This window comes from Arctopsyche grandis, chromosome 13 (assembly GCF_051622035.1).
Source record: "Arctopsyche grandis isolate Sample6627 chromosome 13, ASM5162203v2, whole genome shotgun sequence".
Lineage (NCBI taxonomy): Eukaryota > Metazoa > Arthropoda > Insecta > Trichoptera > Hydropsychidae > Arctopsyche > Arctopsyche grandis.
This window is the reverse complement of record NC_135367.1, coordinates 7,332,596-7,347,649: the sequence shown is the minus strand read 5'-3', so window position 1 is coordinate 7,347,649 and position 15,054 is coordinate 7,332,596. Positions and strand designations below refer to the sequence as shown.

The 15,054-nt window shown below is 34.2% G+C and overlaps 2 protein-coding genes across 2 annotated transcripts in view; both read left to right on the top strand.

Moving 5' to 3' along the window:
• The window catches only part of LOC143921580 (protein O-mannosyl-transferase TMTC1-like), a 380,756-nt gene that overhangs the window by 323,481 nt on the left and 42,221 nt on the right, over nucleotides 1-15,054 (top strand). The window lies entirely within an intron of this gene.
• Nucleotides 1,363-9,214, top strand: LOC143921300 (uncharacterized). Its single transcript, XM_077444548.1, has 3 exons — nucleotides 1,363-1,610; nucleotides 1,689-2,034; nucleotides 9,011-9,214. The coding sequence occupies exons 1-3, from the start codon at nucleotides 1,363-1,365 to the stop codon at nucleotides 9,212-9,214; spliced, it is 798 nt and encodes a 265-aa protein (XP_077300674.1).

Sequence of the window (15,054 nt, the reverse complement as noted above, 5' to 3'; positions counted from 1 at the left end):
CGTTTTACTACTGACCACTCAACCAATTGCGATGAATCATGAGTTATTGTGTGCATGCCCGCGATGGTTTCTGTAAAAAAAATGGCTCAAAAACGGCAATGAGAACGGAAAAACCGAAATGACTGGCATTGTAACGGAATAATTTCAAATGTGTTCGCGTCGCCACCTGTGTCGTAGAGTAAAATAAACAAACAATTAAATAATTTCAAATGTGCTCACCGCCAGGCGTTTTTCCAACAAACTATCATTACTGTAATTTAATTTGATTATTAATTATTAATTTAAAACTGAAACATTCACTTATCGAAACACATCGAGAAATGGGAACGGTATCGGGAATTGCATGCGTTATTGTGGCATAGCAACGCATGCCGGGTTCAGCTAGTATTTATAAATAACATATAACTTTATATGTAATTCATGTATCAATTTCTTTTCGAAACCACCCGTTGAAATCAACGGCCACAACACTAGAGTGTAATAAAAAATAAAAAGAACGAAAATATCGTCAACACCTGCAGCCGAATGTCGTAGCTTTCCCGTATTGTGCGCAAATCCGAAACGGTCGTATAAATTTGAATTTGTTCGCGAAAGTTTCCACGCATAAAGCTTTCCGCACACGCGAGAACGCATGCGAGCGCTGAATACCTCGGCGACCGACAATAGTTTTTCCGACTAACTTCGACTGTAAAAGATTCGACTTTTAGCTGTCGTAAAACGCGCTCAGTCCGCTCGTTACGACTGCGAAAAAAACCACCACGAGACTGGGGGTAAGGGGGGGAAAAATCGTCACACAAACGGTTTACGATCTCTGCTTTGAGATAGCGGGCCGTTTTGGCCGCGCGGTTGAGCAACGGTCATAACACCTCGACGATTTATTTTGTGATTTATCTGCTGCTTCTTTCCGCGGGAAAATAACATATTTTCCTTGTGCGCCGAAATCGCGCCAATTCTGTAAGTGGTTTTTAGGACTTGGTGCTGAAATTATTGTGTCGCCTCTAAAGTGGTCTCGAGACCGGAACTCGGCATCCATTCGAAATTTACGACATTTGAATTTGCAGTCGTAAACGTTTAAACTTCTTCCATTTCATATCTGTGCTATCGTTGTGTCTGGACGTGTTAAATCGTTCGCATTCTACCATGGAGGATATTGTTACTATAAGCCAGAGAATACTCGCGGACCTTTCAAAAAAAGGATCTGGTGCCAATGTCCTTACCAAGGACAGGGTGCGATACATCAGCGACGAAATTAAAAATATAGTATCCATCGCACGCGTCGCTTTTAATAACCTGGCCTCGCTAAAAATCGCTGTGGAGTCCCTCCAGACTATCCACACTGATGTCGGTGAAATAAAGAGGATGATGTGTCGTCCCTTTCCAGCAGCTCTGGCTCCAGCTGTTTTTGTTGAACCTACAACTCTGCAATCGGGCGAGGTAACATTACGAGAACTCTCCACACTGTCAACTGAATGTAACAATACTACAGTACATAAACAAACACCTGTCAGATGCCCGTATGACGTTATAGCGGCATCCTCTACCGTTTCACCTCCGCCTTATTCAGCTTCAACTTCACTCGCGTCTGCTTTAGCTTCAGCATCTACTCCTGGGTGTGCTACTGTTTCTGCTTCTACTGTTTCTGTTTCTGCTTCTCCTCCTTCTCCTATAAAACCTGCGAAATCTTACAGTCAGGTCGCAGCGCTATCTTCTACTGCTTCACCTCTGCCATCTTCATCTTCAGCTACACTTACATCAGCTTCTGCTTCAACATCTGATTATGTTCCTGTCTCTTGTGCTCCTGCTTCTGCTTCTACTGTAGATCCTTCAAATTCGTTCAGTCAGGTCGCTGGGACTTCTTCCGGGAGACTGCCATACACTCGTGGATCTGGAGCACCTGATAAAACTTTACAGGTGGCCACTATTCCGAAATTGAAGAATGTACACGTTTTTAATTTGGCAAATAACTGCACTTGTGATACTGTGAAACAGTTCATATTAAATAAAATTAAAAATAAAAGAATCAACGTTTCTCAGGTTGCTAAAACTGACATGTGCTCGTCATTTAAAATTAGTGTAGATACTGAAACTTTTAATATAATTATCAATCCTGAATTTTGGCCTATGGGTACTGGCATAAGAGAATGGTTATTTCTCAAAAAAATCTCTTCGAAACCGATTGCCCAAACCCGTGACCCGTAACATTAAACTTTATTATCAAAATGTGCGGGGTTTAAATACAAAACTCAAGGAATTCTACAACAACGCCGCTTCTAGATCTATTGACGTCCTTCCTATTACTGAAACATGGCTTAACTCATCTGTACATGATGCCGAAGTACTTGACAGCAGTTTCAATATATATCGCCATGATAGATCTGCCAGAGGTGGTGGTGTTCTTCTAGCAGTTAAAAATACAAATATTATTTCGGTTGAAAGACTTTGTCATCTTGAGGACATTCATGAATGTGTATGGCTAAAACTAAGATTTGTTAACATTCCTTTTTTTATATACATATGTACTATTTATTTTCCACCAAGATCTCCACCAAATATTTATAAGCGATTTTTTGATTTAATTATATCTAATTATTCACATTTAAGTAATGGTCGCATTTTTATATCTGGAGATTTTAATCTGAATTCTTCTAACTGTTTTCCTGATGACCTTAATTTTTTTATATCTTTATTCAACTTAAAACAAATTAATACTATTCGAAACTATTTTAATAATTCCATGTTGGATTTTCTATTAACAAATTTAGATTGTCAGAATATTATTATTTCAAATTCAGTTGATTCCTTGGTTCCTGAAGACAGCTATCATCCTGCTCTTGATATTCATTTAAAATTAACTATAACTTATTCCTCACTTCGTTTAATAAATAACTGTCTTAATACCTCTGTCATAAATGGATGGTTATTTACAAATGTTGATTTCAAATATTTAAATGATATTCTTTGTAATTGTCAATGGGAGCGAGTTTTTGAGTGCAAAGATGTTAATTTGGCCCTCTCTAATTTCTATGACATTATATATTCTATTTTTAATGATTGTTTTCGGTTGAAAGGATTAGTGACGAGTAAAAGGATTTATCCGCCTTGGTTTACTAAAGAAATTATTAATCTCTTAAAAAGTAAATATCAAACACATAAACTCTGGAAGAAATCGAGCAATCCTCTTATCTTAAATAATTTCCGTATTTTACGTACGGAAATTAAGAAATTAATTAATAATGCATATAATGTTTATGTAGCTGATTGTGAAAGTTCCATAGTTAAAAACCCTAAGAAATTCTGGAACTTCATTAATTCTAAACGTGTAAATCGTGTAAAGTCGACCATTATGTACAATGATTCTGGATTGTTAGAGGGTGATCAAAACATTGCTAATGGATTTGCCGACTTTTTTAAATCAGTTTTCAATAATCCTACTGATTCCATGGAACCTACCAATGACTCGGAATTTACTTTCCCCACTTTAGCGATTAATCATCTTGACTCTTCCGATCTGAAATATGGCTTTCTAAAGTTAAAAAATATTTATTCTTCCGGTCCTGACTCCATCCCTAATTACATCCTAAAAGGATGTGAGGTTAGTCTCTTAGAACCTTTAAAATTCATTTTTAATTTAATTCTAAGGAACTCTTCATTCCCCAATTTATGGAAATGCTCTAAAGTAACTCCTATTCATAAGAAGGACGATAAATCTTGTGTAAGGAACTACAGACCAATAACTATCTTGTCAGCGCCAGCCAAAATGTTTGAGGTAATATTACACAGATACATTTTTAATCACTTTCAAAGTATGCTCATTGATCAGCAGCATGGCTTTCGTCCGGCCAGATCAGCCATTACCAACTTGTTATGTTTCTCTAATGACATAACCAGCACTTTGGATTGTAATAATCAAATGGATGTAATATATACTGATTTTGAGAAGGCGTTTGATAAAGTTGATCATAAAATTTTGGTTAGTAAATTAAGTTTTATTGGATTTACTTATAATCTTGTTGGTCTTTTTATTTCTTATTTACAGGATCGACGTCAATTCGTTAAGTTTGGGAGTTGCTTTTCTTATGAGTATGTTGCCACTTCTGGGATTCCCCAAGGATCAAATCTTGGCCCTTTATTATTCCTAATATTTATCAACGATATTCAATCTTCTATTCACCATTCTAAATTTTTATTATATGCGGATGACTTAAAAATCTATAAGAGAATAATTGATTTACCTGACGCTCTTTATTTGCAAGAGGATTTGAATTCTATTTATGAATGGGCTAATGTTAATAAACTTCCCTTCAATATCCTAAAGTGTCGGGTCATTTCTTACTCTCGTTCTCGTTCTCCTATTAAATATCCGTATAAATTTCATGATTCTCTTCTTCAGAGAGAATTATTTATATCTGATCTGGGAATATTCTTCGAAAATAGTTGGAGTTTCAACATTCACATTGAGAATATCTGTGATAGGGCAACAAAAATCCTTGGATTCGTAATCCGTAATTCGTCCGAACTAGGGCTCACTGCCATTCGTCTCTTATATTGTACATTAGTTCGCAGTGTGCTCGAGTTTGGCTCCATTATATGGTCTCCCTATCAACTTCGTTACTCTCTAATGTTGGAACGAGTCCAAAGGAAATTCCTTAGATTTTTATATCTGAAGACATTTGGATTTTATCCATATCTGTTCCCTAGTGCCTTTGTCTTGGGATCTTTGGGTTTCAACTCCCTGGCAAAGAGAAGAGATTTATTTCTTGGGAAACATTTCGTAAAATTACTTAGAGGAGAGATTCACAATCCCACTATCCTGGAGAAACTAAAATTCTGGGCCCCGGAAAATCGTAGAGTTTTAAGAAAACATGATATATTTTTACCAATTAGGGCTAAATCAAACGTGCTCATGAACTCCCCCCTCTCGAGAGCTGTTCGACTCCTTAACTTACTGGCACATTACTTGGACCTATTCGATGCCAGTTATGTTGAGTTGGTGGAACACATCCTAAATAGCACGATATAAATTTTTCAATCTTATTTCTTTGTTTTTATTTTGTGTACATATTTTTTACTTGATTTTTATTATTTTTTTATGATGTTTTTTTTTTTTATTTATGATTTTTATTATTTTCTTATGTTTTTTTTTATTTATGATTTTTATTATTTTTTTTATGATGTTTTTTTTGTAATTTTTATGATTTTTATTATTTGTATTAAAATCACATTGACGCTTTGGGGCAACCTGTCAAGTCTCTGTGGTATTGATTTTTTAAAATAAATAAATAAATTTCCCAGAAACAATACCTGTGTATGTGGTATTAAAATTAAAATTAATCACTCTGGTCAGTAGTAAAACGACACGGAATAGAAACCGAATATGTATACTGTGGCAAAAATTATGTACATACATACATAGCCAACAGTGTGGCTTAATAGTAGCGTGTATGTTTAGCACCAAGTGATCAGTGGGTACGATCTTTTACTACTATGTATACTATATATACGATACTACTATACTATTATACTATATGTACGATACTGCTGGTTAATTTTGGGGAATTTATCACTCCAAACCGATTGTTTCAAAATTTGCCAATTTTATCTGATCATTGTTGAATCAGCAAAAAATCATCTTTCCTGTTTTCACAAATTTTCTGTATTTATTGTGTGTACAATTTGTAAAAATTATGTACAAATCTTAAGTCCATAGATGTCTCAATGGATTAATTGTGTAATCAATTAATTAATTAATTGTTATTTCGTGTTCTTCGGCTTCTGGAAATACAGTGATTTATGTAATAATAAAATGCTGCATTCTTTGTAATTAATTGTCCAGGAATGCGCATTGGGGTCTTCCTGTCAAGACTTCCTGGTATACATATATTTATGTAAAAATAAATAAATAAAAAAAATAAATAAATACATAAATACATACATACATATATTATATATATATATATATATATATATATATATATATATATATATATATATATATATATATATATATATATATATATATATATATATATATATATATATATATATGTATATAGACATAAATTTGTACTATATATATATATATATATATACCGGTACATATTTACATACATATGTACATATGTATGCTATACAGTTATACACTGTATAGTTTATGTTTAGTATACAGTATCTAATTTTAAACTTTGGAACTCCAAATTTGATATATGAACAATCTAATGATACCCTAAATCGAGATAGGCTTTGGAAGCGGTCAAAATTAAATTTCAATTTTATTCTCCTGTTCCACTATGAATCATTAACATTGTATATTTTAAAATAATAAAAAATTGTATGATTTTATTTAAATGTTTGAATATAAATGTACTATACATATATACATTTTAAAGTAGCTTAATGTCTATTTTCACATGGATACAAACGTGGGTGCAAATCCATGTGTATAATACAAGCTCATCCAGGCTTACGTCGATACGAAAGCGACTTAAATTGTGATTTAAATCGTGGTTCACTTTAACATTTGCCTGTGTCCATTTCATCTGCATCCAATGAATGTTTTCCCGTGTAATTAAGCGACCTGTTATAGGCGCAGTGTACATCTATGTATAATATAATAGAAGCAATAAAAGACCAAAGTGGCGAAAAGTTTGTCTCGTTCGTATGTCAGCTCTGTGTAATTTGAGGGATAATGACGTTAGACGTTTTATTTCTTTTCGCACGAGCAGACTCCCCTAATGTACAAGTTCGAAACAACCCCCCCCCCCTCCCCCCCAGAACCACCACATCTCCCTTTTAGTTGAAGGGGGACTTTGAAGGAGGCAGTCGGTGTTCATGACGTTTCAGCTCGAATGATTTGCTAACACATTTTTCATGTCGACGGCCTTTTGCCTCGACCCCAACGTACAATATTTATACTGCACCAGATTTTTACATGCACCGAACTTATATTAATAAAAATATGAATGCATAACAATGTATGTGTATAGTCAAAGTCAATTTTTGATTTTCAAATAATAAAAACAATTCGAATGAAAGCCGTGCATTTCATATTAAATATATTCACATACCTATTGAACTTTTCTTGTTTTCTTGAACTACATATTGTACACATGAATTGGCTGAAATTATATCCTATTAAAATATGCAAATGTTGCTGAAAATATTAAAATGAAATTTATTGGACTATATAAGATCTAGGAATATACTCGAATGGTACCCAAAAAAACGTATCTTGGCCACAAGTTCGTTGTATCAATTTGTTATCTATTTACTTCAATAAGAATTGAGGAATGTAATTACAGAATACAGCAAGATCAAAAAATGTGAGATAGGCATTCGTGCAGCAGTAACGGTGGTTACTTTTCTTAATATTGCATAATAAAATGGTTTTTAAACGTAGTTGCTTCGTAGTTCAAATCTAATAATAGACATTTTTCTTAGTATACATTACATATGACAAACTGGAAAAATTTAATAAAAGATTCCGTGAAGGTATTTTTTCAACGGTATTCCATCGCCTTCTTGTAGGAAATATAATATATAAGAATATAGAAAGGAAACAACGATGCTTTTTGTATGAAATTCATAATTTTTTTTTAAATATCAATAACGTATATTTTAAAATATGTCGCCTTAAAATCCCTATAAAGTTTATAGTACAAACCATGGCTGTAGGGTCGGATAAAAATTTACCGACTCCAACTACGTCCCCGACTCCAACTTAAGCGATTAAAGTTAAATCGACTTTTCTTGCCAACATAAAAAAATGTTAGTAATAAAAATAATAGTGATTTTAAAATTATAAAAAGTCAAATTTGAATTATTGGTAATGAAATATGTATAAATAAAAAGTAAATCCATTGATTGTATATTTATGAATTTCATACAAATCAATTTAATAAAAAAGTATGAGACGGAGGAAACAATCGGTTTTTGCAACAACACATCAAAAAACATGCAATTCAACGGTTTTACTTATAATATAATTTAAATTCATTATTTTTATAAATAAATTATCAAATTTCAATTTATTGGTGGACTCTTAAGTTGACACATACAGTAATATTTTTAATTAAAGAAAATAAACCTTGTAAAGAGAGTCGGAGTCGGTTGATTTTTTACATGGATAACATCGACATGGATAAAATCATCACATCTAATGTCAACAAGACAGGTGGCTTACCGAAGACTTTGGATATATTTGTGGGTACGATCCAACATATGTGATATGATGGCTTTACATTTCATTTATAGTCCTTTCATTTACTGTCATATACAACTTTATATAGTATAATACGACGGGACAACCTCGTCGACCTTAATGGAGTAAGTTCATTATTAATTATGTGCATTGAAGAATTATAATACTTTAAATTCAGTGACAGAACGCAGTGCCATAACTGTGTGGTGTCGGTTTGAATCCGTAGTTATAATACTTATGTCCTGTACAATATATTCATATATTTTGAAATTTTAAATAGTACACATTGAGATTTTAAAGTGATAATACTTTAAATTCAGTGACAGAACGCAGTGCAATATTTGTGTGGTGTCGGTTAAAATCCGTAGTTATTACGACTCCGCTTGAAATACTTCGACTACCCGACTCCAACTTCACAGCCCTGGTATAAACATTAGTTAACAAAGCCACATTTCAGTAATGAAAATAAGGAGAGGTTAGTAAAAATGATTAGATAAGTGTTGAAAATGGAGATGTTTCGGAGAGTTACGACACTTAACTTTTATTACAGTTTCTACAAGCTGAATAGTTTTACTCTGATTTTGCATAATGATGTTACGGTACATTCAGTTACATCAATTTGAAAAATGCCACGAAAGTTTTTGCTTTTACAAACAAAATTCAAACTCGGACTCCATATATGTCCTTATTGAAAAGCCCAATGAATTTTTATCTACATATGTATTTGTACATTAAATATAAACTTTCAGCTTCGTGTGCATAATTCAGATATCCGAAAAATAGCGTTTTAAAAGAAAATATGCAAATGTTTAGGTAAATTCGGCTTTTGCAACACTGAGACGCTTCAGATTTGAATCCACGCAAGAGGCGGCCAAGCTACGATTCGGCCGATTTTCATCGATTCTCGTCCAGTTATCCGAAACGGTGGTACTTGGAGGACCAGGGTCCTCCATTATTAAATCCATTTGTCAATGTCTGTTGGCGATAGGACAGCGGGAGTCCCGCTTAACCGGCTAAACTGACCGCCAATCGAAACCTGTCAACCGGGCGCCCAACACCCCCTAACTACACAACGCCACGTCAATCACCGCGCATACGTGTTTTGTCGTTTATTTATCACTAACGCTATCGACTCACCCCTTCTACCACCGATGTGAAGGTATTATATGTACATATAATCGCTAGATGTTCTATACCAGCTCTGACAATCGTGAACTGGTGAAATTCCGCCGAAAAAGTATCTGTAAATGCCAAGTTTCATATAGTATTCCTTTGAATCAAATCCACATAGGTGTACCTATAGATGATGTACATATATAATTCAGAAGCGTTTTCGCTTCTTTAATGTATAAAAAATTTCGATGTTGCATAGTGACGAAGGTTAAAGGTTCTGGCGTTTCGACCAGACAATACGTATTTTCAATCGACAAAATCGAGGTTTCGTATTCTCCAGTTTTCTCCTCCGAAACTGGACTAATTTAAAAAATATTTCATCATCGGTATGAAAAAGATATTTTCTATGTTTATGTGCTCGTATTTTTTTAAAAATCAACCGTTAAATAAGCACGCTGGACTCTTTTCGTGGGTGTAAAAAAGAGGCGATTTTATAGATGTTTGGCGGCTCTTAGCTCCTATAAAAAATAACTAATCAAAAAAATAAAAACACCGAAACATGCCTATGGTGAATATGCATAGCATATTAAAAAATAATTTATCTAGTGCCATAATTGAGGAAGGGAGAAGTGTAATACGTTTGTATGGACAAGGAGCTGGTGTCCAGCCCTTTTAAATGTGGCCACAGCGTAAATCATAGAATCAAATTTTTATTTTATTTTATCGATGGTTACGATTGCATCTATCACTGCTGTTGTTAAATCCATGTCTATTTTTCCAATTCATCGTCCTTAATTTTTATGTTGGTTCCGATAAAATTGACAACCCCACCCCCTTCTTGCAAATTCGGCTAGTCCGAAATTGTTGATTATTTGCAAGCAATACATATGTACAGTTTGCAATTTGTAATTGATATCTGTATTGTATAATGTGTTCGGATAATATGTACATACATACGTATGTAGACAGTTATTCATAATGAGTATATGAATTTTCATAGCGTTATTACATAGTATGTATTATATGTATGTACATACGTGGAAAATAAATAAATGAAAGGCCCATTAATATAATAAATTAAATTTAATAAAATATAATAAATAATAAATTTAATATTAACTCAGAAATACATAACTTTAACATTGTAAATAGGTTTTTGAGATCTTTTTCCTATTATGCTGTACATGAACATTAGAATAATATAATACATACTATGATTAACAAAATTAAATTAAAATTGTAAAATATAAAATGATCAGTAGATCAGTAGTTATTAAAATAGATATAAGATGTATTGTGAACATAATTTCGTAATAATAACAAGCATTTAAAAATAAAAAAAACGTTAATGTTTTCATAGAACGAGGAATTTTTTATTGCAAATATCCACAGAGACCGTTCATTGTTAATTTATTTTATTTTAAAAACATTGTAAAGGAATTCATATAAATTTCATAACACTGCATATAAAAATGCCAAATGTTTCATGTACTGAAAAACCCTTACCGACATGCTAAGTTTTTTCTATAATTTTGTAAAAATCATAAAAAGCAATAGCTTTCTAAGAGAGGTTGTTTTTTTATAATGAATCTATTGTCAAATATTATTTTAAATATTTATTAATACGTCGCTTATTCCATATTATTTCTTCTGAAATCGAACTTTTCAAATAAATTTTTGGATTTATAAGTACTTATCTTCAAAAAATTTTAAGATATTGTAACGTGGGAGCACGGGAGAGAGTATCCACTGTCTAAGTGAATTCGGGGGTGAACAAAAGAGACCCACCCCCCCGGAATAGGCTAAATAGGACTTTAGGATTCTCAGAACCGGGGCGAGTGCGTGTGACTCGCTGTCTATGTGCCTACACAATAGACACATGAATGAATCGGGGAAGCTGTGATGGGCATCCTGTTCTTTATAAGGAGGTACACACGATAGAGCAGATTATTCTGGAGTGAGCGCTGGTTACCTCCTGAGTGTGGACCTCCTGAATCGTTAATGCGTATATGCTGTGAAGCGTAAATGCTGTGAAGCGACTTTGGCCTTTAATATGGATCTTGAATCCACCCTTACGCAACAATATATCTAGAAAACAATCTCGTTATATAATAATATATCTATATTAAGCGATTATATGGTAAAATGCTTTCATTAATAAAATTAATTGTGGCTATTTCTCGTATCAGCCGATATCTCGTTAAAGTCGTGTTCGTGTTTATCAAATGCAACTGTGTATATACTTGTAATTCGCGGGTTGAGCGAGCTCGGTGCGGACGTGTGTTTGTGTGTTGTTCCCGATAAGTATGTAGAATTTTGTGTTAAATTGGAGCTAAAGAGGAGGTGCTGGGATGAGTATGTAGCTCTTCTGGCGCCTCGCAAGTTAGTACATATTCAGAATCATTACCTATGCTTGATTTCATATTTTTTAAATGGAATTTAAATTTATAATATTTTCATATTTACATAATTACCCACATAATTTCGATCACATTTCTTTTGATAATAATTTACTATTAACGTCGATTGATTTATTAATGATAGTATTGATAATATTTAACGTTGAATTATTTCATATTTAATATTGAGTGAATGGTTTGATATTTAATGTTGAATTATTTCATAATTGATTATTTAATGTTGAGTGTTGAATTATTTCATAATTGATTATTTAATATTGAGTGTTGAATTATTTAATATTTAGTTTTGATAATTTAATATTTGATATTGGATACTTGTACTCAACGTTAACGTTATTGTTTGGTACTAATTTCATAAATATTATGATTGTGAATAAACTGTCTATATATGTAAATATATCATAAATGGAAACACACGTCCGTCCGCACGGAGTAATTAATAAGCTCAGAGCAGAGCTCCATGCAACCGCTCAGGTCCCCAAGTTGCAAATAGGGGAACGACTCTTGCAGTCAACTGCCATGGCGACATGGTGGTCCTGGACAAGGAGCGCTGAGATAAGAGTGGTGATGAGTGAATCCGTGGTAAGTTTCACTCTATAAAATGTCACACAACACTATGACGGTCTCAGGTCAGCGGCGAGTAAGTGCCGCCGCTTAACAAAAGCACAACCCGGTTTTCGAAGGTACCGTATCATCTTTGACAGAGAAGGAAACTCTATAATAAATCCCTGGTAGTGGGCAGCAGCTCTGCCAGTATAAGATGTCAAAACATTTACTGCGCTGTAGAAGGAAGTGGGAATCCACTGCAATATTCTCCCAAGATAACTATGATGTACAAAAATAAAAGTGTGAAGAAGTCTGACTCTCCGGCTGACACCCGGCGCCTTCGAGGTTCCAGGTCTCACGGTGTGAAATTGGCTACTGGCCACATGCATGTGACTCACCAGGCATCATGTGGAAAATATGCGACTGGAGAAACTTTACGGAACAAATCCAAAATAGGTACTTGGAACGTTAGAGGACTCCTGAATCCTGGGAAAACACTGGTTGTTGAGAAAGAGATGTACAGTCATGGGCTAGATATACTCGGAATCTCGGAAACGCACTGGAAGAACAACGGCCATTATAAAACTCAAATGGAAATACGATATATTTTTCTGGTAACCAAGATTCGTCACATAGCGGTGTCGCGGTGATCTTAGCATCTAAATTAACCAGTGCACTAATTGGCTACAACCCCATAAGTGACAGACTTATACACTTAAAACTCAACACGCATCCGTATAAACTAAACATCCTTCAAATATATGCTCCTACTGCAGATGCCGAAGATATTAAAATAAATGCGTTCTATGCTTCACTACTCGATACATTGTCAAATATCTCAAACAAAGAAATGACCATCATTCTTGGTGATTTTAATGCCAAAGTCGGTAATAATAGCAACATTGATAACATAGTAGGTAAATATGGATTGGGTATTCAAAATGAGAGAGGAGAGAAACTTATAAGTTTCTGCATTGAAAATAAAATGTCCATTATGAATACTTGGTTTCAACATCATCCTAGGCGATTGTACACTTGGATATCTCCTGGGGATCGTCACCGCAACCAAATCGATTATGTATTAATAAATTCTAGATGGAAATCATCGATACATAACGTCAAAACATATCCAGGTGCAGATTGCGGATCGGACCATAACTTACTTGTTGCTAAATTTCGACTGAAATTGAAAATGATTAAAAGACATCAAAATAAAGCAATTAAACTCACCAATGATGATGTAATTAATTTTGGCAATGTAATCAGAGAAAAAGATGCAGAATTCCAAATAAATCCTAATGTAGATGTAGAAGAGTCTTGGAAAATTTTTAAAGATCTCATAATTCGGTATGCCAGAAAACATCAAACACCGCAAAATGAACATCGTAAGTCTTTTATCTCTGATTCAACTTGGGTTAAGATAAAAGAACGTAAAAGACTTAAACAAACTGGCATAACATCGACAGAATATCTTGAAAGGTATGCAATATTACATAAAGATATTCAAAGGAGTTGTAGGCGGGATAAAGCTAAATATATAAATGACATATGTGAGGAGATAGAAAAACACGCATTAAAGAATCAGGCAAGGGATATTTTTCACAAAGTAAAAATCGTCACTCAAAAATTTTCACCCAAAACTTGGACAATAGATGATCAATTTGGAAACACGCTTACAGATATTGATGTGATACTCAACCGATGGAAAGAATACTGTTCGGAATTGTACAGTGGTAGTTCGTCGACCTCAATTGTTTCCCTAATTGATGATGTCAGGGAGCCTGACATCTTGACATCTGAAGTTGTAAATGCCATAAAGAAACTGAAATGTAAAAAGTCTCCTGGCAGCGATGGTATACAAGCTGAACTTCTGAAAGAGCTTGGTGAAACTGCGATAAAGGCGCTATGTAATATGTGCAACAAGATCTGGGTAAACGGAGTATGGCCGAAAGATTGGGTCAATTCAATATTCATTCCCTTACACAAGAAAGGATCTACAAAAAAATGCGAGAATTACAGGACCTTAGCCTTAATATCGCACTCTAGTAAAGTATTGCTGTATATAATTAAAGATCGTTTGAGCAGTTACCTTGGATGGCAAATACCGAACGAACAAGCAGGGTTTGTAAAAGGCAAAGGGACGAGGGAACAAATACTGAATATACGTCAACTCATTGAAAAATGTCGGGAGTTTCAAACTCCAGCCGTTCTTTGTTTTATAGACTATAAAAAAGCTTTTGACTTTGTGAACTGGGACTATCTGTGGAAAGTTCTACTGGACATGGGAGTCCCCATGCATCTTGTAAAGATAATACATAACTTGTATAATGATAACAATGCAGTAGTTCGAATCAATTCGCTAAACTCGACAAATTTTCGAGTACAACGTGGAGTAAGGCAAGGGTGTATATTATCTCCAGACCTATTTAATATATATGGAGAGTATATAATGCGTAGAGCACTGGATGGTTGGAAGGGTGGAGTGTCCATTGGTGGAAAAAAACTATCCAATCTTCGGTATGCGGATGACACAACGCTCATAGCTAATAATCATGAAGAAATGGCCGAACTGATCCGTCGTGTTGAGACAGAGAGTAATGTGCTTGGCCTCCAGATAAACCGCCCCAAAACAAAAATTATGATAATTGACCGTCACCAACAGCTGCAAAACAACAACTCAGCTTTAAACGGTATAGATGTGGTTGATAATTTTGTCTATCTGGGGTCACTCATATCTAACAACGGCGGCAGCGAATTGGAAATACGGCGCCGGATTAC